The 25,077-nt window shown below is 40.0% G+C and overlaps 1 protein-coding gene across 1 annotated transcript in view; it reads left to right on the forward strand.

Annotated features, from left to right (window-relative positions):
- LOC137632621 (tectonic-2-like) overlaps window positions 1-25,077 on the forward strand; it is a 61,897-nt gene that overhangs the window by 26,652 nt on the left and 10,168 nt on the right. Inside the window, exons 4-5 of the mRNA XM_068364683.1 lie at window positions 19,794-19,931; window positions 20,149-20,256. Of these exons, the coding sequence (XP_068220784.1) occupies window positions 19,794-19,931; window positions 20,149-20,256 (246 nt within the window). The remainder of the gene's footprint in view (window positions 1-19,793; window positions 19,932-20,148; window positions 20,257-25,077) is intronic.

Here is a 25,077-nt window from a genome sequence, read left to right on the forward strand (position 1 = left end):
AAGCAAATTGGAGAAGGCCGAGGATTCTTTCTAAAGCTCTTCTGGACACCTGTTTGTGTTTGAGAAAGTTCCTGATCTTGGAAGCTATCTCCCTTACCTTTTTGGGAGGAAGGGAGAGCCTGTGCTTTGAAAGGTCCCACCGAATGCCTAACCATTCGAAGCGGCTTGATGGTTGTAGGCGAGACTTTTGGAGATTGATTTGGAATCCCAGTTTGGCGAGAAATCGAATTACCTTCGTCGTAGCTCTGTTGCATTCCTGGGTCGACCGAGCCCAAATGAGCCAATCGTCCAGATAGGCGATGATCTGTATCCCTTGGGTCCTGAGTTGCTCGAGCACTGTCTCTCCCAGTTTTGTGAATATCCTGGGAGCAATGCTGAGACCGAAGGGCATGACTTTGAACGCAAAGGCTTTCTTACCTAGGCGGAAGCCTAGGTAAGGAGAGAAGTTTCGAGCTACTGGCACATGATAATAGGTGTCGGTAAGATCGATAGAGGTGGTGACGGCCCCACGGGGAAGTAAGGTCCGTACCTGAGAGATAGTCAGCATACGGAACTTGTCGCAGAGAATGTAAGATTTTAGTTTTGACAAGTCCAGAACCACTCTCAACGCCGACGAGTCTTTCTTTGGAACTGTAAATAGGCGGCCTTGGAATTTCAGTGATCGAAACCGTTTGATTGCTTTCTTCTTGAGTAACTCTGTGGAGTACTTTTTCAGGATGGAAGTGGGTCTCTGGAAGAAGGTCACTAGTGGAGGTGGAGATCCCTGTGACCATTTCCAACCCAAGCCTTTGGATATTATGCTGTGAGCCCATAGACTGAAGGTCCAATGGTCTCGAAAGTGATAAAGTCTCCCCCCTACCGGGATCACATCATTGCGAGGGAGTGAATTTAGGTCCCTTCCCTCCCCGGGCACCCCTTGATCTAGGTCCGCCTCGATGGCGGAACTGTCCTCTACCTCTGTAGCTTCCTTTCTGGTGTCCACGAAAGGAACCGGAGGGTTCGTAGCTAGGGGTGTATGCAGGGGAGGACATCCAAGAAGACATGGGGTTGGGTTGTGTACCTGGGGGAGCAGTGAGGTAGACCACCTGTTGAGGAAGAGCCGGTTGCTGAGAAGTTGAAGCAGAGGAAGACTGTGTTGACGTGTGGGGAACTGCCGATTGTAGGTAGTGACCCCGGTTCGTCTTGTAAGGGGTAAATCTCTGCTTTTTCTTGAAGAAGGTTTGTTTGTGGGATTCGATCTTCCTTTTGGTCGTGAGGCCCCACCTTACTTGCAAATTTTGGTTTGCCCTCGCAGCGTCCTGAAGAACTTTATTAACTTCATCCTGAGGGAATAGGGTCTTACCCCAGCAGGAGGACGCTATCAGCCTGTTTGGTTCATGTCTGATAGAAGCCTCAGACAGAACGTATTTCCTGCAGCTAACCCGAGCCGACCAGAAGTCGTGGAGGTCAACTTGGTAGGACAGAAGCAGGTTCTTTGTGAAAACCCTGAACAAAGTTTCATTCGGGTAAACAGAGGCTAGGGACTCTATGTTCTTGTGAACAGTACGTGGCTCTGTATTTATTGATTTTAGCCCCGTTCAGTGTTGATTCTCAAATTTGGGTATAATAACATTCCATGGTCCTTTTTGTAGTTTATTATATAAACCATGAGCCATTAATTGAGTATAACTGAAAACAAAAGAAAACACTTTTAGGCTAATGCCTACAAAACTGGAAGGATGCCATTGGCTATATCAAAGGTACAAATAAAAGCATAATATAAAAACATAATATCAAAACGGTACAAAATACATACTATAAACAAATTAACGTATCTTACCACAATTTTGGGGACTTAATCCATTAGATATACAACATGAAGAAATCCATGACAAGTAAGTCACATTTCATGTGCTTGAATCTGAGGCAGCAGTTGTTGTGATTGTTTAGATCTACCCAGTAGAGTGGGAAGTACCTCGTCCACCTTGGTGGAATGTATTTTAGTATTGTTTCAAGACTCAGATATAACTGGGTGTTCTAATGACAGTAACAATGGCTCCCCTAAATTGTGATAACAATTTAAACAATAACTATACTATTGGGGAATGAATATGAGATTCTTTACAAACAATAAAATCCCAATATACAGGTTAGTCCATTCTATACTAAATAAAAATATACAATACATAATGACTTAAATGCTCCCTGATGGGGACTTCCCTGTTGTACTTTCTAATAACATTACAACTGAATGAATAGGCCTTTCTAGAATTGTAGCTGTCTTGTGGCGTTTACCATTTTCATCAAGAAAAGCATCTGCTACTAATAATTTAATGTTTCTAACATGGCCAGCTTCATCTGCGTTTGTTTCTAATACCCGGCCTAACATCCACTTGTTGCGAGGTAGATTATAGTCTTTGATTAAAACTATATCATCAATTTCTACATTCCTTTGAGGCTTTAACCACTTTTGGCGTATTTGTAACGATTGTAAGTATTCTCTTTGCCACCTTTTCCACAAGTGATTAAGAAGACATTATACACGCCTCCATTTTTTCTTTGAAAACATGTCCTCTTTTACAAAATTACCTGGAGGAGGCAAGACTACCTTAGACTTCAATGTCAGAAAATGATTAGGTGTCAAAGGTTCTACATTTAAAGGATCATTCAAGTTATCTGTGGATAATGGTCGCCCGTTTACAATATTTTCTGCTTCAGTCATGAATGTTCTCAAAGATTCATCGTCTAAAATTTTACCATTGTTAGATAGCAATACATTCAAAATACTTCTAACAGATCTTATTTGTCTCTCCCAAACACCACCCATATGACTTGCATGAGGTGGGTTCATTTTAAATGTTATAAAATCACATTGGTCCTTTAATAATTCATTTTTAATATTTTCAACCTTCATTTCTCGGAGGCACTTTGCAAACTCTTCTCTTGCACCAATAAAGTTGCTACCTTGATCTGAACGCAGTTGTGCGCAATGGCCTCTTCTACAAACAAATCTCCTATAAGCATTTAAGAAAGAGTCTGTACTGAGAGAATGGGCAGTTTCAATGTGTATTGCCCTAGTTGACATACATGTAAATAATACACCATACCTTTTGAGCTCTTTTCTACCTTCCTTAATTATAAATGGACCAAAATAATCAACTGCACTGTAAGTGAATGGAGAAGACATTTCTACCCTATCCTTTGGTAAATCAGCCATCTTCTGTGTAAGAGTATCATGTCTAATTTTTCAATATTAAACTTAGCCGGTGATCATATAAGCTGCAACTCTGTTGCTCGACAGAAAAACCTACGATCAAAATACGCCAGCGATCGCTATGCAGGTGGGGGTGTACATCAACAGCGCCATCTGTCGAGCAGGTACTTAGTACTCCAAGCAAACAAAGAACCAATTTTCTCTCTGTCGGGCTACCGGCAAGACCTACTAATACGCTGTTACTAACTGGATTTGTTTTCACAACTATTTGGTGAAGTACACTATTCTAGTTTTGAGCTTTCGCTATGCAGGGGTTTTATCTTCATCTCAAAACTTGAACTCGTTTTGGATAGATTTAATTATGGTGACAAAGAGAGTATGGACTCTCTTTCACTTTTAAATGGCCGACCCTTCCCTTAGACGGAAGTGTGTTTAGGTTTTTAATAATTTTGCTTAACACGTTATAGATCTATATATTTTATATCTCTCCGCCTTTATTAGGCCTCTTCGATTAACTTTCCATTTATTATAAACATATAAAAATAAATTTTTATGTTTTGTTTATATGCGACCTTTCCTGATAGTAGGCGGTCCTAACTTGGAACCGAAGTTAATCAACGTTGAGCCCGTTATATCGTATTTAGCCTTTAAAGAATTTAAAACTTTTTAAATTTAATGTTTTATGAAAGAATTTCATTGATAGTCTTCGTACTGTTTTCAAAGATGAACTAACGTTTAGTTTTTTAGACTACGCAGTTGTTGACGTTCAGGACGTTCAACATGCGCTCTATCGTTACGATAGAGAGAGAGTGTATCACGGTTTCACTTTGCAGTAAGAGTAAATCGATTCTGACGTTTCGTTCATTCTTTCTTAGCTTAAATGTTTTAAATTCTAAATTAAAGGAACTTTTTATTTGGAAAACCTTTCAGTTTTTTCCTTTAGTCAAATAACATGTTTTTTTGACGATATATAATTGGGCTCTTCTCTCAGGTGCGAAATCAAGAGAGAAAGAGAGAGAGAGAGATAGAGACGGAGGGAGAGAGAGGAGAAAAAAAAAACGTTCCGTTCAAGCGGGTAACGTTGTTCTCGTGTTACTCTCCTCCCTAGTCGCTGTACGGGGAAGAAGGTAAAACGTTTCTAGGGTTTTATTCTTGTCCCCAGGCTATGTGCGGTGAGAGATTGTAAACGTAGTTTATTTGAACTAGTGTTTAGACTCTTTCCCAGCCACTGAATTCTTTATCTTTATATATGTTTTCTGTTTTTTGCTAGTATTAATGAGCTGCATTATACGACTGTTTTCGCAATTACTACCTTTTAATGGAGGGTAGAATTGCGTGTTTCAGGTAGAAATCAGTAAAAGTTTCGATTTCAGTGAAATAAGTGCAAAACAGAAAATCGAAGTGATAAAGTGATATGCGCAAAGTGTTACAGTGTTGCGTCCGAGGGTTCGTCTGTTCGTGCCTGTCGTTCACCTAGTCCGGGACCTCTTGCAAGCTCCCAAGCCCAGGGGAGAAGTAATGTCGAACGACTTATGGGTTCGTCAGGCCTTGATCAACGAACAGACGTTTCCCTCCGTGGTTTCGGGCGTATCTACCCAAGATCGCCCCACCCACACAAAGACGAGAGAGCCCATTTATTTCTCGTCTGCGGAAGAGGTTTCTCGTAAGAAACCCTGGACCAAGGTCTCGCAGCTTATTAAGCGCAAGTCGGTCCCTTCCGCGCAAGTCCAACGGCCCAGTTGTAGCCACTGGGTCAGTTTGGACTCGCAGCAGTCTTCCGACGACTGCTCACCTCCTAAGAGAGGCAAAGCGGTACCGCATCAGGCAGTCACACCGTCTGTTGCCGCACCTGCTCCTGTAGACCCTCAGTGGTCTTTGCTGCAGACCATGCAGTCTCAGTTAACGTCATTGATGCGGGACTTTCGTGCGGAGAAGGTTGACACTGCACCAACCTCTAGCCTACAACCAACACAGTTGTGCGTCCTGTGGACGCTGAGGCGACCTTCTGCCGCACTCCAGCTGAGAGAGTCCCGCCACCCATGCGTTCCAGTGTACCCTGCCAGCCGCATGTTGACATTCAGTAACGCACGGAACCTTCCGTTGACGTTCGCGAGGTACAACAACAGTCTAAGTTGTTTTGTTTTGACGCTGTGCGTCAACCTCCGCATTCTAGAGTTGTTTTGACTGCTTAGTATAGACAGTCAAAGCAGTCTCGAGTGAACACTGTATGTCCTCACGCACCTGTTGTGGTTGACAGTTCAGTTGTTGACAGTTCACAGACTGTCAAGCAGTTACATGACGTTGCCTTCTGGTCTGCTACTAATGCACCAGTGCTGTATGTCCTCACGCACCTGTTGTGGTTGACAGTTCAGTTGTTGACAGTTCACAGACTGTCAAGCAGTTACATGACGTTGCCTTCTGGTCTGCTACTAATGCACCAGTGAGAGACTCACTGAGATAACCTAGCTTTTATCGGACAAGCTTCCTGTAGATGAGAAAGTGCTGTTCTCCCTCCTACTGATATTCCCTTGAGGACTCTGTCATTTGGAGAGGAGCCTTATGCTGCTTAGCCTCCTATGGACTTTAATTAAATCATGATGATTTTTTAAGGATCTTCGTCCGGATCTTGTGACTGCTGCTCCTCGTTCGCCTAAACGTCAGAACTTACACTAGGCCTAGCTACTTCGAAGCTCTCTCGCTCTCCTAGAGAGCGTTACGTTGGCTAGGCGACTGGTTTTTGCACCAGGAGGAGTTTTAGGGATACAGCCTTTGATTTCCCTTCTTTTAAACTGGCTTATAGAGCGAGAGTCTGATAGGACACGAGAGAAGTTCTCGGCTTGGGAGTTCATGCTTCTGCCCAGATAGACTTCTCAATTCTGGTAGACTCGCCCTGGCGCTTAGCCAGGAGACGCTCCAAGTTGTTTACAGGTCAACTTCTCAACTTTTGTCGAGCCTTTGAAGTTTTGCTGTACTATTATGTCACACATAACAAGGCTTTCAGGGATGGTAAATGGTTCCGCCTCAGTCGCTAACCCCGTCTGTTGCCACACCTGCTCCCGTAGACCCTAATGGGCTTTGCTGCAAGACATGCAGTCCAAGCTTGCGTCCTTGATAGAGGACTTAAATGCGGAGAAGAACCTTCTGGCCAACAACCTTTCAACCGGTTGGTTGTGCGCCCTGTTGACGCTGAGGTAACCTACTCGCGTCTGCCAGTTGAGGTGGTTCCTCCTTCTGGCCAACAACCTTCCAACCGGTCGGTTGTGCGCCCTGTTGACGCTGAGGTAACCTACTCGCGTCTGCCAGTTGAGGTGGTTCCTCCACCGATGCGACCCAGTGTAGGTTGCCAGTCGCACGTTGACGTTAAGCGACGCTCGGAGGTGGTTGTTGACGTTCAGGACGTTCAACAACCAGCAGAGGTGACTTGTCGTGACGCAGTGCGTCAACTTCAGCAACCCGGTAGGGTGTTGACTGCACAACCCAGACAGTCTAGACAGTTTCGGGTTGATGCTGTACTTCCTCGCGAACCCATGGTTGTTGACAGTTCACAGACTGTGCAGCAGTGCCATGATATTGCGTCCGGCTCCGTCACGCATCCACCAGTGCGACCGGATTCAGCGAGTCAGACGTTGCCCACTCCGTTGCCGTTTCCTCATCAGTTTCGGATGAGGAACCCTCTGATGAGGACGTTGCTGAACAAAACGTTCAGCCCCCAGCCCTGCTATCCATCCAGAAGATGCTGAAGAAGGAACGCTGCCCAGTCAGGCTGTGGATGAGTCTGGTAGGGACACTGTCATCCGTGGATCAATTTGTGTCACTAGGAAGACTACACCTCCGTCCTCTTCTATACCATCTAGCTTTTCACTGGAAAAAGGACAAGACGCTAGAAGCGGTCTCGATCCCGGTTTCCGGAAAGATAAAGTCTTGTCTGACTATGTGAAAGTACTATATCAACCTTAGAGAGGGTCTTTCCCTGACTGTTCAGACTCCCAACCACGTTCTCGGACGCATCGGACGTAGGCTGGGGTGCGACATTAGACGGTAGGGAATGCTCGGGATTATGGAACTCGAGTCAAAGGACAATGCATTTCAACTGCAAGGAGCTACTGGCAGTACGTCTGACCTGGAAAAGCTTCAGGTCTCTCCTTCAAGGCAAAGTGGTGGAGGTGAACTCGGACAACACCACGGCTTTGGCGTACATCTCCAAGCAAGGAGGGACCTACTCTCTGACATTGTACGAGATCGCAAGGGACCTCCTCACCTGGTCAAAAGGTCTAGACATATCACTAGTAACGAGGTTCATCCAAGGCAACTTGAATGTCATGGCAGATTGTCTCATTCGGAAGGGACAAATAATTCCAACAGAATGGACCCTCCACAAGGATGTATGCAAGAGACTTTGGGCCACCTGGGGCCAGCCAACCATAGATCTCTTTGCAACCTCGATGACCAAGAGGCTCCCAATATTTTGCTCACCAATCCCGGACCCAGCAGCAGTTCATATAGATGCCTTTCTACTAGATTGGTCACATCTAGATCTATATGCATTCCCTCCATTCAAGATTGTCAACAAGGTACTGCAGAAGTTCGCCTCTCACGAAGGGACAAGGTTGACGCTAGTTGCTTCCCTCTGGCCCGCGAGAGAATGGCTCACCGAGGTACTTCGATGGCTAGTAGACGTTCCCAGAACACTTCCCCTAAGGGTGGACCTTCTACGTCAGCCACGCGTAAAGAAGGTACACCAAGGCCTCCACGCTCTTCGTCTGACTGCCTTCAGACTATCGAAAGACTCTCGAGAGCTAGAGGCTTTTCGAAGGAGGCAGCCAGAGCGATTGCTAGAGCAAGGAGAACATCCACCCTTAGAGTCTACCAATCGAAGTGGGAAATCTTCCGAAACTGGTGCAAGTCAGTATCCGTATCCTCGACCAGTACCTCTGTAACTCAAATAGCTGACTTTCTCTTATATCTGAGGAAAGAACGATCTCTTTCAGCTCCCACTATCAAGGGTTACAGAAGCATGTTGGCATCAGTCTTCCGTCACGGAGGCTTAGATCTTTCCAACAATAAAGATCTACAGGACCTCCTTAAGTCTTTTGAGACCACGAAGGAGCATTGTTTGGTTACACCTGGTTGGAATTTAGACGTGGTACTAAGATTCCTTATGTCAGACAGGTTCGAACCGCTACAATCAGCCTCCCTGAAAGATCTCACCTTAAAGACTCTTTTCCTGATATGCTTAGCCACAGCTAAAAGAGTCAGTGAGATTCATGTCTTCAGCAAGAACATCGGATTCTCATCCAAAATGGCTACATGTTCTACAACTTGGTTTTCTAGCCAAACACGAGCTGCCTTCTCGGCCTTGACCAATATCGTTCGATATTCCAAACTTATCGTATGGTTGGAAATGAACTAGAAAGAGTCTTATGTCCTGTAAGAGCTCTTAAGTTCTATTTAAAAACCTTTACGAGGCCCGTCTGAAGCTTTATGGTGTTCAGTTAAGAATCCATCTTTGCTTATGTCAAAGAATGCTTTATCCTATTTTATCAGACTGTTAATACGAGAAGCTCATTCCCATCTGAATGAGGAAGACCAAGCTTTGCTGAAGGTAAGGACACACAAAGTTAGAGCTGTCGCAACTTCCGTGGCCTTTAAACAAAATAGATCTCTGCAAAGTATAATCGACGCAACCTATTGGAAAAGCAAATCAGTGTTCGCGTCTTTTTATCTTAAGAATGTCCAGTCTCTTTACGAGAACTGCTACACTCTGGGAACATTCGTAGCAACGAGTGCAGTAGTGGGTGAGGGCTCAACCACTACAATTCCCTAATTCCATAACCTTTTTTAATCTTTCTCTTGAAATGTTTTATTATTGTTTTTGGGTTGTCCGGAAGGCTAAGAAGCCTTTCGCATCCTACTTGATTTGGCGGGTGGTCAAAGTCATTTCTTGAGAAGCGCCTAGATTAGAGGTTTTGATGAGGTCCTGTTGTATGGGTTGCAACCCTTGATACTTCAGATCCTAGGGGTCGCTCAGCATCCTAAGAGGATCGCGAGGCTCCGTAAGGAAGACGTACTTAAAAAGGCAGAGTAATTGTTCAAGTCGACTTCCTTACCAGGTACTTATTTATTTTATGTTTGTTATTTTGAATAACTGCTAAAATGAAATACAAAATACTTAGCTCATAATAATGTAAACATGTAATGCTGGTCTCTACCCACCCCCCTGGGTGTGAATCAGCTTATATGATCACCCGCTAAGTTTAATATTGAAAAATGTTATTTTTATTAATAAAATAAATTTTTGAATATACTTACCCGGTGATCATATATTAAAGGACCCTCCCTTCCTCCCCAATAGAGACCCAGTGGACCGAGGAGAAAATTGGTTCTTTGTTTGCTTGGAGTACCAAGTACCTGCTCGACAGATGGCGCTGTTGATGTACACCCCCACCTGCATAGCGATCGCTGGCGTATTTTGACCGTAGGTTTTTCTGTCGAGCAACAGAGTTGCAGCTTATATGATCACCGGGTAAGTATATTCAAAAATTTATTTTATTAATAAAAATAACATTTTTCTACAAGTTACACATTTTGATATATGTTTCGCTACTAAGGATGATCCACTTATAATCCAGTAACCACTAGATCTAATTTCGTTTAAAGTTAAATTTCTACCTTGATGGTGTACTTTATTATGATAGTGACAGATTATCAATTCAGTCATATGACTATTCTTTGGCAAAATCACAGGATATTTTACATGGACATCAAAATTACTTCTGTTTAATCTACCACCCACTCTTATTAAGCCATCACTACCAATAAATGGATCAAGCTTGTACAAATTGCTAGATTTCCTTAAACATTTATCAAATTTGTTATTGCTTATACTTAACAACTGATATTCATATTGAAAAGCTTCTCTTTGGACTAATTTTATAATGGTAATTTCTGCCTTAATTAGCTCTTCTACAGACACATGAACATACTCAGTATATAATGATTTCTGTTTCAATTTATCAATAAACCTATTACATAAAGCTAATGACCTTCTGGCACGTGTCCAATCTGAGAAGTAATTAAGTCTGGTAAGTATGGTAGCATAATTATTATCATCAGTGTTAATTGCTAGTGACACTTTCTTTAATTCTGGATCTTCATCTGTAACTTCAAATGAACATAAAGTTTCATTATCAGCATTATCATGTTTTAAGAATTCAGGTCCATGCCACCACATATAGTTACTAGTCAGATCATGAACAGACATGCCTCTTGAACATAAATCAGCAGGATTATCACTTGAGGAAACATATCTCCATTGTTCTGGTAAGGTGTGATTTCTGATTTGCGCAACTCTGTTTGCAACAAAAACTTTAAACTGTTTACATTGATTAGCTATGTATCCAAGAGCAATTGTACTATCTACCCAAAATACTTCTTTACTAATATTGACCTTCAACTCCTTTTTTAAGAAATAACTCACTTTCACTGATGCTAATGCAGCAGTGAGTTCTAACCTAGGTATTGTAAAAGTTTTCAAGGGAGACACTCTTGATTTAGCCATAACTAACCTAGTATGTACTTGTCCATTTGCATCTGTCATTCTCAAGTATGAGCATTGACCATAACCCTTCTCACTAGCATCAGAAAAATTATGCAATTCATAGTCTATGACATTCACGTTGGCTGGTTTATAACATCTCTCAACTTTAATATCTTTCAATTTGGGTAATTGACTTAACCAGTTTTCCCATTCAGTAATCACAGTTTCAGGAATAGGATCATCCCAGCCAAGGTCGTGTTTACATAGGGTTTGCAAAACTTTCTTACCTGTAAGAATGAATGGTGATATCATGCCTAGAGGATCAAAAATAGAGCTAACTATGGATAAAACATTCCTTCTAGTACTAGGCCTTTGAATGGGTTTGACATTAAAATTAAATGTATCTGTTTCAGTACACCATTCCATACCTAATGTTCGTTCCACTGGCAATTTATCTTTCGTTAAATCAAGATTCTTAACTGATTGAGCAACTTCATCAGGACACATAGCCTTTAAAACTTCATCATTATTGGCAACAAATTTGTGCAAATGGAAACCACCCCTTTTACATATCATCTGACTGTCTTTGGCTAAGTTTATGGCTTCCTCCACTGTAGCTACAGACTTTAAGCCATCATCCACATAAAAGTCTTCTTTAATGAACTCTGCTGCCTTTTCAGTAGTTTTATCCTTAAATCTATCAGCAGCAGCTTTCAAAGCATAGTTTGCAACAGATGGAGAGCTTCTAGCACCAAATAGATGAACAGTCATCCTATATTGAACAATGTCGCCATCTAAATCATGGTTATCAAACCACAGAAATCGTAAAAGATTCCTGTGTTCTTCATTTACTAAAACTTGGTGATACATTGCTTCTACATCACAAGTAAATGCAACAGAATGATTTCTAAATCTACACAAAATACCAGCTAGACTATTTGACAAATCTGGTCCCTGAAGTAAACAATCATTCAAACTTACATTTTTATACATAAAAGAGCAATCGAATACTACTCTGATTTTGTCAGTCTTTCTGGGATGGTCAACCCCATGATGTGGCACAAACCAAACCTTTCCATTAGTTAGACATGTTTCATTCAAAGGAACCCTTTCAGCATAACCCTTATCAATCATATTCTTCATGAAATTTATGTAATCATTTTTCATGCTTACATTCTTCTGAAGCTTTTGTTTTAAGTTGGATAGTCTTTTCTGGACTACTAACTTATTATCTGGAAACTGAATACCACCTCCTTTGAGTGGCAATGGAATTTTAAACTGTTTACCATCAATAATCTTAATATCATTACTAACAATTTCAATAAACTGTCTTTCTTCTACTGACAAAGCTACCTCATCGTCACTAACATTACTTATGAAATCAGATTCAAACATCTCTCTGACATGATGAGGCTCATACACTTCTTTTACTTTGGTTGGTACTGTAAAAATGTTATTTGATATCATGGAATTTATTTCAATTTCTTCAACTACAGTTCTATTAACAACAACATCACTCTCTAAATTATTCTCATTGACATTCACATTACCAATAATTCCCCATCCAAGAGCTGTTCTCTGACCATAGGGCTCATTTCCAGACCCAGGAATGATTTCTAAAGGTTTAACAGCTTTTATACAGTTTATACCTATCAATAGACCTATCTCAATGTCAGGATTATACTCTACTAGCCTTCCAGCAATTTTCTTAAGATGAGGCCATCTTAAAGCTGAACATTTTTTAGGGATTTGTGCTCTTCTTGCAGGAATAGTTTTTCTAGAGTAGACACATGGTAAATTTACAGTGCTATTTTCATTTATGCCCTTCACTGATAAACCAAATACTTTAGTACTTTTTATAGCCTCTTCACCCAGCATAGTCGCTATCTTGATGACGGAATCTTGGCCATTGACATTCATATACCTTAGGACACTTTCTTTGATAAAACAAGCATCTGACTGATCATCCAATACTGCATATACCATGACCTTATTATTTGTATTCCTATGGCTTAACCAAACAGGTACAATCATTGAGTGAACATCAGCTGAAAAATATCTGTTAACATTAATTCTATTAGCTACAGCTACAGCCTGTTCTTGTTGGGTATCACCAGAACTTGGTTTTTTATTCAAGTTTTCATCGTGGAGAATTGTTGGGTGCCATCTCTTGCATTTAATACATTTCCTTGGTCTTTTACAATACCTTGAATAATGACCAATCTTGAAACAACCCCTACACATCCTTTTATCTGTCAAATATTGGTTTCTTTGAGCAAGATCAAGTTTTAAGAACTCTGGGCATTTTTCCATATCATGGTTTTGTCTACAGTAATAGCATGTAAATCCTACATTCATTTTACTCTCGGTTTGTTTTTCATTTTTAGATTCATTTTCATCAGATGCAGCATTTGTAACATTATTAACTTCATTAAATTTAGTAGCAAATGATGTACGCCTTGCAACCTTACTTTGTGGTTGTTTTTCTTTAGGTGTAAATACTGTATCTCTCCTATTAAGTGCACTGTAAGATGATGTTGGATTACATGCCTTATTGGCTTCATCACTTATGAACCTTGTAAACTCTTCGAAAGATGGATATTCCTCTTCATCAATTGTGATTCTTTTAGTTACTATACAATTCCATCTCTCTGCAATTTGGGCAGGCAACTTCTGTAACATAAGTTTGTTTTCCTTAGGATCGTTAAGAATTGCTAAGTACTTTATGATTCCCATGGCTGTTTTACAGTGTTCTAAGAAATCAGAAAATTTCCTCAAACCTGGACCATCATTAATTGCAATCTTAGGCCAACCTTCAAGCTTGCTTCTAAAGGCATCAGCAACAATGAATTTATTTCCAAACCTATCATGAAGTATCTTCCAAGCTTTGTCGTAAGCCTCTTGGGTCCCAAAAGAAATAAGATTATCAATGGCAGTTTTAGCTTGACCATCCGTATATTTACCTAAGTAATACAATCTTTCAGCAGCATCATCTGTTTTATATTCAATTAATGTAATAAATGATGCTTTCCATTGAGGGTACTTCAGCAAATCTCCAGAAAATACCTCTGGTTCTTTAGCGGGTAAATTGTCTTTACGTTGCCTTGCAGCAAACAAGTTAGCTAGTTTCTCTAAGTTCTGAATTTGAAGATCAGCAAAACCTTTTAAAATATCCCATTGATAAACTTGACTGGACTGTACATTATCATTATTGATAATGTTAGGTTGTTCATGAAAATCTGTCAGGGGATCATGACCGTGTAGCCTTGGTCTATTAACATCAGGTTGTGTATTGCAAGTGACGGCATTTTTGGGATCTACTATTAGCCTAGGTTCACCTATTACCCCATGGGATGCCTCATCTATAGTACTACAACCTAGCCTAGGCTCATTTGGTATTTTGAAATCTGAGTTCAGGTTTGTTTCTTGGCCTAGCCTAAGTTTACTTGGCTGTGAGTGTCCTATGGGCTGGTAATTATAATCATGGTCTAGCCTTGGTTTCCCTGGTTGTATGAAATCCGTTGGAAATCTAAACACCTGAGCATTTGGATTTAGATCAGTCATTGCCTTTATTTCTGCCTTCCTTTTGTCTAAATCTTTGTCTATACTATCTGAACCTTCAGCAAAGGAAAGGGACTTTTGTATACTGGAACCTGACAATGAATAATTTACAACTCTACTATCCTCAAGATATCTATGCAAGAGACCTTCAGTGGGTTGGTTATTTTCACCTAACGGAAAACTCAAGCATGCCTGTGGATCAGTTTCATTTTCTTCCTCTAAAATTTTATTAACTGCACATATCTCAGCATTAGTGGCTTCAATTTCTTTGTCAATTTCTAATTTCTTTAAATCTGCTCTAGCCTTCTCCATTATGTCATGGTACTTTCTTTCTGTGCCTAACCTAGCCAGTTTTGTGCTTAGTTCTATTCTCTTAGTACTAGAAACACGTGAAGATTTACTTACACTTGTATGACGTGACCTACTAGATGAAGACTTTGACTTTAGAGAGACATTTGACATTTTATCTTCTTGTTCATGTTTCATTTTTTCTTTTAATATTGTTAACCTAGTGTGACTTTCAAAGCATATTTCCTGGTAATTATACTCTAAACTCCGTACAATATCAACCTCTGGTATTTCTGATTCTTTCACTTTGGAGAGAGTTGAGTCAATATTCTTTAATTCTATTTGAAGCCTATTTGCAACATCCTGTAGTAGGCCTACATTACAATCATTTTTAGAAAGTGCCAAATCTGCTTCCTTATTTATCTTGCCTAACAATCTCTTTTGTTTTTTTAATTCATCAACCAGAAGATCAAAATTATACATCTTACCTTTTTCTGATTGCAATCTCACTCGTTTACCCATACCAGGTGATATAGGCCTAGGCCTAGGTTTCAATGAATGCAAGTCTTGCTCTTCATCTTGGTCTAACTGTTGATCTTCATGTTTCTCTTGTTCATTAAGCTCCATTTTGTCTTGATTCGTAGATTTTCCACGTTTCCTTGGTTAGGTTCGGCTCCTAATCTTGAGTTCATCAATCCTTATCCGAATTGTGTTATCTTGTTCTTGTGAACAGTACGTGGCTCTGTATTTATTTATTGATTTTAGCCCCGTTCAGTGTTGATTCTCAAATTTGGGTATAATAACATTCCATGGTCCTTTTTGTAGTTTATTATATAAACCATGAGCCATTAATTGAGTATAACTGAAAACAAAAGAAAACACTTTTAGGCTAATGCCTACAAAACTGGAAGGATGCCATTGGCTATATCAAAGGTACAAATAAAAGCATAATATAAAAACATAATATGAAAACGGTACAAAATACATACTATAAACAAATTAACGTATCTTACCACAATTTTGGGGACTTAATCCATTAGATATACAACATGAAGAAATCCATGACAAGTAAGTCACATTTCATGTGCTTGAATCTGAGGCAGCAGTTGTTGTGATTGTTTACATCTACCCAGTAGAGTGGGAGGTACCTCGTCCACCTTGGTGGAATGTATTTTAGTATTGTTTCAAGACTCAGATATAACTGGGTGTTCTAATGACAGTAACACTCTACGGAGGTGATGGAGTGGAGGGACCTAGCTAACCTATTACGTGCCTCGAACTCGGTCTTGAGAAGATTCTCTAGTAATTTGGGAAGCTTCTCAGAAAAAAAGAGTAGAGGCGCAGTCTGGGTCTAGCTTCCCTACCGTGAAGGTAGAAGAAGCGTCATCCCAGGTGGCAGAGGTACTCGGAATGAGCATTGAGGTGGGGTCCGTCTCTTTGAGAGCCGGCATGGCAGAGCCTTCCTTGACGGCCTGTATTGTTAGATCTGTCACTTTATCTATAAGTGGCAAGGTAATGGACGATGCCGTTGTAAAAATAGTGTAGGCACCTTTGTGTGGGGTGAGCTTGGAGTTGGTACACCCCCATTCTGATAGAGTCCTGGCCCAGACAGCTTGGGCCTGTTCTTTTGGAAATATTACCGTTTCCTTCGGTACCTTGTCCATTCTAACCAAGGCATGCTCCTTCAAACGGACGAAGCCGTTGAATGGAAATTCTAGCCCCAGGGGTTAGAATTCTAGGTCCTCTAGAGGGCGGGTGCCTATGCTATCTAGAGTTAGGGTACCATCTAAGTAAGCAGCATGCAAGGCAAACCTCCAAGGGTTGTTTTTATTGAAGGGGGGTAACTTCAACGCGTCTGGGGCTGAAGGCGGAGGAATCTGAGTTCCGGAGCGGATCAGATTCGCCACCATAACTTTTAGCTCCGTCATAGCCCCAGAGTGTTTCTGAATTTGTTCTTTAATCATATCCCTGATTAAGTCGACGGATAAGGAGGGTTCCTGAGAACCACCCGCCGACGAAGCCTTAGACTTGGCGGACTTCGACTTCTTAGAAGTTATGGATTTATGAGAAGTACCAGGGATATCAGGAGCAGTCGAGGGTCCGGGGACCGGTGACGTAGACAATAGCGAAGCTGAACTAGGCATTGACTTATAATTATGGAGTGGCTTCACCTTGGGTCGTATGGGGACGGAGGGATCCCGAGGAGAAGCCGTAGGCTTATCAAAGCCGAGAAAGGAAGAGGTAGAAGAAGGAGTAGGAGATAAAAAAGTTTCCACCAACTCGACACCACCTACCTGCTCGTCCATGGGCTCGATGTCTAAATCCAGAGCTGACACGTCCCCCGATAAAAGAGATTCGTCTTCCGTGGGGATGGTCGCTCTGACCGCTTCAATTAAAGGGGCAGCCGCCTCCGGAGTGACTGCTGCAGTGGTAGAGCCTGGGAAGAGTCGGGAGGCCATGTCTCCGTCGAGGAGATAGGGTGCGCTAGACGGAGCATTCCTGCCGAAGCCCGACACCCAAGGACGAAGAGCAGCTCTTGCCGACCGAGGAGATTCATCATCAGCCTGAAAGAGGTGAGGGGATTAGTGATGAAGGAGAAGGATCGTTCTCCGAAATAAGCGATATATACATAAATAAGGAACAAATTAAATCATCGCCAAAGGATAAAAGGAACAAAACGAAAACCAACTTACGTCATCGTTCAGGAGTAAGGAGGACAACTCGTAACAGAGCGTGCACGATTCCGGGAACCACACCATGTATGGGGCTTGTCCCGGCTCCCGAATAAAGGAGATAGCGCAATGTGCATGCGACCGGCAGAGGTCATGTCCAACGGGATCGTTGAAAGAGGCGGGGCAGCCCTTGGCAGCGCAGCGGACCTTCTGTAAAAGAAAGGAGACATAAGTCTGGATGTTCCTTGAGACTCTGGTAAGGGATTAAGATCTACTAACAGTCTAGATAGCATTAAATATGTGTGCATAGAATGGTTCAATGAATGAGAGCCGGAGCTCCATATTAAAATATTTTAAATATAAAATTTTCCTGCACCAGAGTGTGCTGGAGCAATCTAAAATGGGTCCGTATCACTATAAATATTATTAAAATAAGAATAAAATAAATTAATGTAAGCTGCGGAACCTCCGACAGGGTCGAGGATTCAGTGATAGGCCCGTAACCAAATAAATTATAAAATACAAGCAGTAGCTAAAAGCTAAGGCTAACATCATTGCTAAGCGTATTGGTGATCTCCGATGAAGCCGGAGGTCCGGTGAAAGGTCCGGAATAAATAAGTTGTGATTAATAATGAATATTTTGTGTGGATATGGCCGTGGCCGGAGTCTGGGTGCAAGGGACCATCGGGGGGATGAGGCCCTGCCAGAGGGTTGCACTCCAAATGATATATAACTATAGGTTCCAATCTCAATGAGTATCCCTCATGGCGGAGTGGATGAATGTTCAGATCCTACTCCCAAACCGTAGCGGGGAGAGGACGGAACGAGGGGAACAGGTGGCGTCATAAAGCTGGCCCAAAACAATGACTCACACACGAACAGGACCTATTAATAACGCTAGCTATGTCAACAGTAACCACATAATATAATAAATCGTAAAATATCATATACCCGTAGAGGGAGAGGGGGGAGGGAGAACCCGTGATCGTATAAAACGGAAAACGGGAAATCCACCTCTCCTACTCGAGGCTAAGAAAGAAAACAAGAGAAAGGGTAACTCGTGACTGTAGCGACAGAAAACGAGAACTCCATGCTCTCGCTCTCGTTGTTACACTATAAAGAACCTAATTAAGCACACTATAATATGATATAAGTATAACAATAAAATTGTAACGTCAAATACAAGACTACGAACGAAGAATAACGTCTGCGTTAACAAAATTTAAAAGGATATAGTCCACTGACGAACGCCTCTCAGGGCAGGTACTACACTATAATAAAGCCAGAACACTATTCTTGTTCCTCCAGACTGGACTTGCTAGCAAAAAGTACCATAGGAAATAATAATAATAATAATAATGGTTCAAAAAGGCGTAAGGCCAGTGACTTAACCAAGAACCTAACTGGCAGCGTACCAAATGGGCAAGACTAACATGAAATTCCCAGCGAGGCAAATCAAAACAACAATGGCTGCTGACACCGCAGAAGGCCAAGCCGGTCGAAATAAAAAACAAAACACAATACTGGGAAGAGTACAACTGCCCGGTACTGCAAAAAGCTGTCAAAACAAACTATGGTACTTAACATTGGTATTGGTGAAGTTGGGGCTTCGGCCAAGATGAAAATAATCCACGAAACGTGAAAACACCGAGAACACAAAAATCTAAGACCAAGCTAGCAAGTCCAAAACAGAAGGATGTCTCAGAGGGCGCTCGCGTCAGGCGTCGGTGGAGTGGCTCAAGTGCGGTATCTGGGGCCTCTGTTACGGCCCTTCCCTTTGATGGAGGAATTATCTAAATGGAAGACAGCCTGTGAATAGTGGTTTTCACACGCCCCTGCTTTATACACAACACCCACAAGGTGCTCGCGCGAGGGTAGTAACCTCTGCATTCCATGCTTTTATCTTTCTCTGGTATATTTGGAAGGTTTATATCAGAAAAGTGTAAAGAAGGACCCTTTTCACCGGGCGTCACAGGTCGACCCAGAAAATCATAAAATTAAAATTAAGGGAACTGGTAAGTTTGTTTTTTAAATTAAAGGAATTTCTTAGCAAGCTAAAATTTTTTTCAAATTTTCCAAATCTCAAGTTTTAGTATACAGAAGTGTAAAACATTGAATTTTTTTGAAATTCTGATAATTATCACCACGTTTACTCCTTACTCCCTAAGTTTTATTTTAGAACTCGACTACTATACTGTATACTAAAAGTTTATTGGAATAAAGACCAAGTATAGTGATAATTATATCCTTCAGTTCTGTATTATTTACTATACTTATTTTTTCTCTGAGGCATTATGACGTATCGATTGACCTAGCTATTTCTTGTATTTCACATACAGTATGCTAGGTGCTACATCACCATATTTATAATGTATGTGGTACTCTATGAAGTATTTGAAAGTAGAAAATGTTTATATTAAGTAGAAATTTCATATGATATACTAATTTAGGAATTCTTAAAGGACTTACGTTGGTATAGCTAGGAAAAAATCAAATCATATTTGAAATGTTTTTTTTTTTTCTCATTTATTATCATCTACAGGGACACAATGGATTCAGCGAATGACGCAGATAGATGTTATGTTCCAACAGCATTGCAATATGAAATCATATATCGAGACGTTGCCGATCCTGGAGTTCGCTCAATTACTATCAACCAGGTGATTGGGATTGCTACCAGGTACAATTTTTATCCAATTTTTTTCATTCTGCTGGTGCAAAATTTTAGATGAATTATGTTGGCAACCAAATCACTACTAAATATTTTTTGGGGGAAAACTGTCAGGTGAAAACCTATGGAGTTCATGAATAGAAAAAAAAAAGTTTAATACTTATGTACTTTTCTTTTACTGCTCAAGATTTTTGGATTCTTGCAATATCTTTTAATAATATTTCAGGCTTCACTACAGTGAAATAGTTATCACTTCAAGAGGAGACAGGAGTCCTATTTTGTTGGCTTCAAGTGTGAAGTTTTTTGAAAGTCCAAAACCAAGTCGGCTTTCAAGGTTAGTTCTATAACAGTCGTTATCCTTTGGTCATGGACACTGGTGCTATTTCAAACTGTTGTGCAGTCTTGAACTTGACCTTTCTTTAAATTTTTTATAATCTTAGAGTTATGTTTTAGGGTTTCAATTCGAATATGTATATAATTGTAACAGGATTAATTTGTGGATACAGAGAGAAGTGGTAAAATGTTACAGGTTACAGAAAGCCATTGATATTTATGAATGTGATGAAATTTTCATATTGCTCTGTATTTCTCATATATTGCTTTGATAAACTGACATACGGGTTCCTGCGTATACCTCTGTACTTGCATGTGGCCAATAACCTGGCACTGAGGCTTTAAGAACCAGGACTCATTATGGACTCGATCATGTTTATGCACTTACATTGGAAATATGACATTATTATTGCATCAGTAAACCTCAGATAAACTGGGTGCGAGCAGTGCCAGCTGTTTAACTACCTCCTTGCAACTTATGCCTCTAATGAGATTGTATCTGCAATTTAATAAGTGATGTTCTAATAATAGAATGTGGCAAAAAAAAATTTCCAAAATTATTGAAAAGGAGAGAACTCATCAGTTGGGTTGTTCCTCTGTGTTTTCTTCATCATCATCCCTTTTTTTCTGGAGTATATTTCAAGACATTGATTACTGGTTTTCTCGTTTGTTTACATTTTTGTGCGAGAACTGATGCACATTTGTGTTTCAAGAGGAGGTACTTACGCCTACATTTACCCTGTAGAGAGTTAACTCCTGATAAGCTAGTAGCCAAGCTTGTAAGAAAACAATGCGCACTGATGTCCGAAACATGCTGCAAACAATCAGCTTTGTTGAAACTCTAAGATATTCAAAATACGTTTTGTTCCAAGGGAATCACACGATATGCCACTACATCCACGTATGGAATACGAGGTAGTTTTAGAGTGCTTACTTCAGTGAGTGAATGAATATTCAGGCTACCAATTTGACCTTCTGCCTGGCAATTTAGTTGTTTAAAAGAACAGGTAGGATTGCAGGAAGGCAATGGTTTCACAGCAGGAAGGTCTAAAGTAATTAAAGAATTTGAGGCTTTATGAAAGGACCTTTAAAATTTAATGCACTTTGCACCATCAGAACCCTTACTGAATGGAGCACTAGAAATTCTAGGCCCAACTTGAGGTCAGGTTGAGGTTTGAAATGTTACAATTTAGTTCAGAATTACTGCCTTCAATTGAACACTCACTGGCAACCTTAGATTTTATAAAAGAAGCTAAAGAAGTTAAGAGCATTTGAAGCTCATTACTATCAAAATCAGACTCACAAAGTGCTGTATTGGACTTCAGTGCGGGCATGTCATTAACATCATCACCTCTACTACTGTATAATCAACTAGCCTAGCCTTATTTGGATTTTTCCATGAACTGAAAGCAGGATTTCTTATACGCTTTGAACTTCTAATTGCTCTGCAACTATAGAAACATACTTTTCTATAAGAGGGACAGTGAGGCCTTTTGCACTTACTCATTATGGTCATCTAAATCACATACTGTATAGTACTGTTCTTGACATGAGAGACAGAATACAGATCATGATCGACCAAAACAATTCCCTTGAATAATCTACGCAATAGTTACTAATAAATCTAAAAGCACTAAAAACCCGAATCTAAACAATCAGAGTTGGGGTCTGTCGACAACCAGACCACAACACAGAGAATGAAGACAAAGGCAGTATGGCTTGCCTAAGCCATTGGTTTATTACTATTATCTGCTAGATTTTCTCATTACTTAGGACTAAGTCTCATAGGAGAGAAGAAAATGGGAAACATTTTAGTTTTAGAAGTAAACATTGATAAAGCACAGCTTCCAGAGGGAATCAATATGAACATCAGAGGTTCCTAGATATAAAAGCTTGACCATTCCAAAAACCTCCAGGTTTGCACTGACAATACCATTTTTGTGAAATTAATTTCCTTGACAAAGCTACTGAACTAAGTTAAGTTGATCAAATGCAAATGCAAAGATCCTAGTATAGAACCCTATGTGTCATTCTGAGCCTGCTTAAAAATACTGCTTTTGCCATATTGCAAATCTCTTTCCAACACTCCTTTTTTTTATAGTTTTTTCTTGTACAGTATACCTAAAAAACTAGCAAAGAAGGCAATAATGATGGAAGTCTGTGGAGAACAGGATTTTGTCACTCTCAAAAAAGTTTAAATATCTATTGATCCCTACCAGTTAACTCCTAGTATCCTCAAGCCTATTTTGGATATAAAATACCCTAAAGTATTGTTTCTTGTCCTTTCTTGATTTTCAGTGATCTTGGTATTATTGGTGTATCATGATCAGCAAATCCAGCTGGCAATCTTTGAAATCTATGGTGATGGCAGTCACTGAGCCTCATTTTCTTTTTTTTACCAAGGGTGATGGGATTTAATGTAGAGCCAACTGTAGCCATGAAAGTTTAATATATGTTTATGTACTTTTCATAAGACATCTTCCTGTTTAGGGTCTAGGGATTGTGTTACCATTCTAATGTGAAAGCAGTTTCTGCTTTGCTGAGTTAGACAGCATGACTTTGCTATACTAAGACCTTTTCAGATCATGTGCACTAGATTCCTGTTGTTGCTTCCAATTCAACAATATGGACTCCTTTCTCTTGAATGTTATAAATTCGGTTAACATTGGCATCCTCTCCTAAAGTTCTGTTGATATATTATCTTAAAGCTCAGTCTCATAATAGAAGTGTCACTTTTTTTATGTCATTCATTATTCCAAAAACTAGCCCATGAAAGAATGCTTGGTCTCTGTCATTGGCAGTAAATAAAGATTTGTCCTCATCAGAAACAAAAATTCAACATTGTCTTATAAATGTACGTTTTGAACTCTAAGTCAGAATCCTTATTATTGTATCAATGCAACTGTTGTGTCTGGAATTTTAAATTTCTGCCTTGTAAAGATGGAAGGTCTAATGGTAGTTTTCCAACTTATTAAGATATTCTTTATCTGTGGATAAATTTCCAGTGGGTCAAGCACTCTTATGACATAGCATGCGTATACCTAACCCAAACTTATGGTAGTGGTAGTAGCTGGGGTACCTTGAGATGATTCTGCTTCCCATTTGAAATTGTCACCAATTTTGCCTTTCAGCTCATTTTTTATTTGATAACAGTGATTAAGGTAAAAGAAAACCTTGTCTGCTGGAATTTCTGCCATAAGTATCCTAGATGCAAGTGATTGGAGTGTAAAACCAAGGTTGAGTTTACAAATCCATTCCTGGATCTAAGGAAATACCTCTCATTCCTCTCATTAAGTTTTCAATGTTTCCCTTATTATTCAACATCTTTAGCAAAGAGATCTCTTCATTGTACAGTATCTTGTATGAAGCATGATTTCGTAGTGCAGTTGATATTTACATCCAGTTTGGTCTTTCTAGTGTCTCATTTGTGTTGAGATTGGCCTTAGAAAAAGTGTTTCTCTTGTTTGCTGGTTATTTCCAATCATTTAGAGCTGTCATCATCCAACAACCTGCTGCTCTTGTCTCTCCTATCTCATCTATTATCTGGTTGCTCCTTTTCTGTCATGGGTGATGATTGTGAACTCTTCTATTTCAGATAATTTTTTGGAGAAATGAATCTCCCTCCAATTTGAATCTTGTTTTTTCCTGGCTCCCCATTCTCTTTATCCATCTCTAAGGAAAACTTGGCCCTCATTTATAAAGCAAGTATTTTAATACAGTTTTGTTTTTCAGGCTGCTTGTAATACCCTGCTTTAACAACAACCTGATCTCAATCTCTTGATGTGTCTGATTCTTAAGAATATCTGCTAATTTGAATGTTACCCATATAATGAAAATTTGTAGGGTCTCAGCCCTTTGTATCTCTCGTCCTAATAACTTAGCCTCTTTCATCAACTTTTGGTAAGAAATCATCACCTTTTGGTAAGAAATCAGTCTCTTGTTTCATTATTATTTTGAGATCTTAGCCTTTTGTTTCATCTTATCTTGAGAACTCAGCCTCTGGTATCATCTTATCTTAAAAACTTAGCCTATAGTATTATTTCTATTTTGGTAGTTATAAGTCTTGCCCTATCTCATGTTATAGCAATATTGGGTTATTCAGTCTGTCATATTGATCCTTCCCTCAGTAAGCTGTCTACTGTCTTTTGATTGAATTTGGTTAAGCCAAGTTTCAGTATGCCCGTTATCTTTTCACTTTTGGGATCATTTCTCTGACTGTAGTATCTTACTTGGTCATGTTGGTATAGTTTTTTTGAATATTTCCTGATTAATATTAGTTAAATGCCTTTACATCTGTTATGGTGACTATGGTTATCTGTTAAGACCCTTGATGCCCAAGTCATATTTATCTGTTCTTGTAGATTTTGAGCTTTGAGTCCTGTACTGTACTTTTTGTTTTAGAATACTTCTTCTCTAGCCTTAGTTTTGTTGTACAAAGAATGTAAGTTACAAAGTCATTGATAAAGCAACACACATCTGATTCCTTTGTGTAGGGGTTTTCTTTTACAATTGTGCATAGTGTCTTCTTCTGGTCATCTATAACTGCAGGTAAAATCAAAACAAAGGTTGGCCTTTCATCTGACACATAATTTTGAGGAGACCTGATATTTCTTCTCTTAAGGTGTCTGGATTGCAGGAGCTGAAGACCTACTTAGGTTTTGTTTTGGTCAAGGAAGTTTCCTATTTTCACATGAGAAAAAAAATAAAGCCTGGTCTTAGGCATTGGATCCCATGCCTTCAACTCTCAATCCCCTTCCCTTTTTGTTAACTTAGTTTTCCTCTTTTGAACATATCTTAATGACTACAAACTAGTGAGCACAGG

Source organism: Palaemon carinicauda, chromosome 41 (genome assembly GCF_036898095.1).
Source record: "Palaemon carinicauda isolate YSFRI2023 chromosome 41, ASM3689809v2, whole genome shotgun sequence".
Classification (NCBI taxonomy): domain Eukaryota; kingdom Metazoa; phylum Arthropoda; class Malacostraca; order Decapoda; family Palaemonidae; genus Palaemon; species Palaemon carinicauda.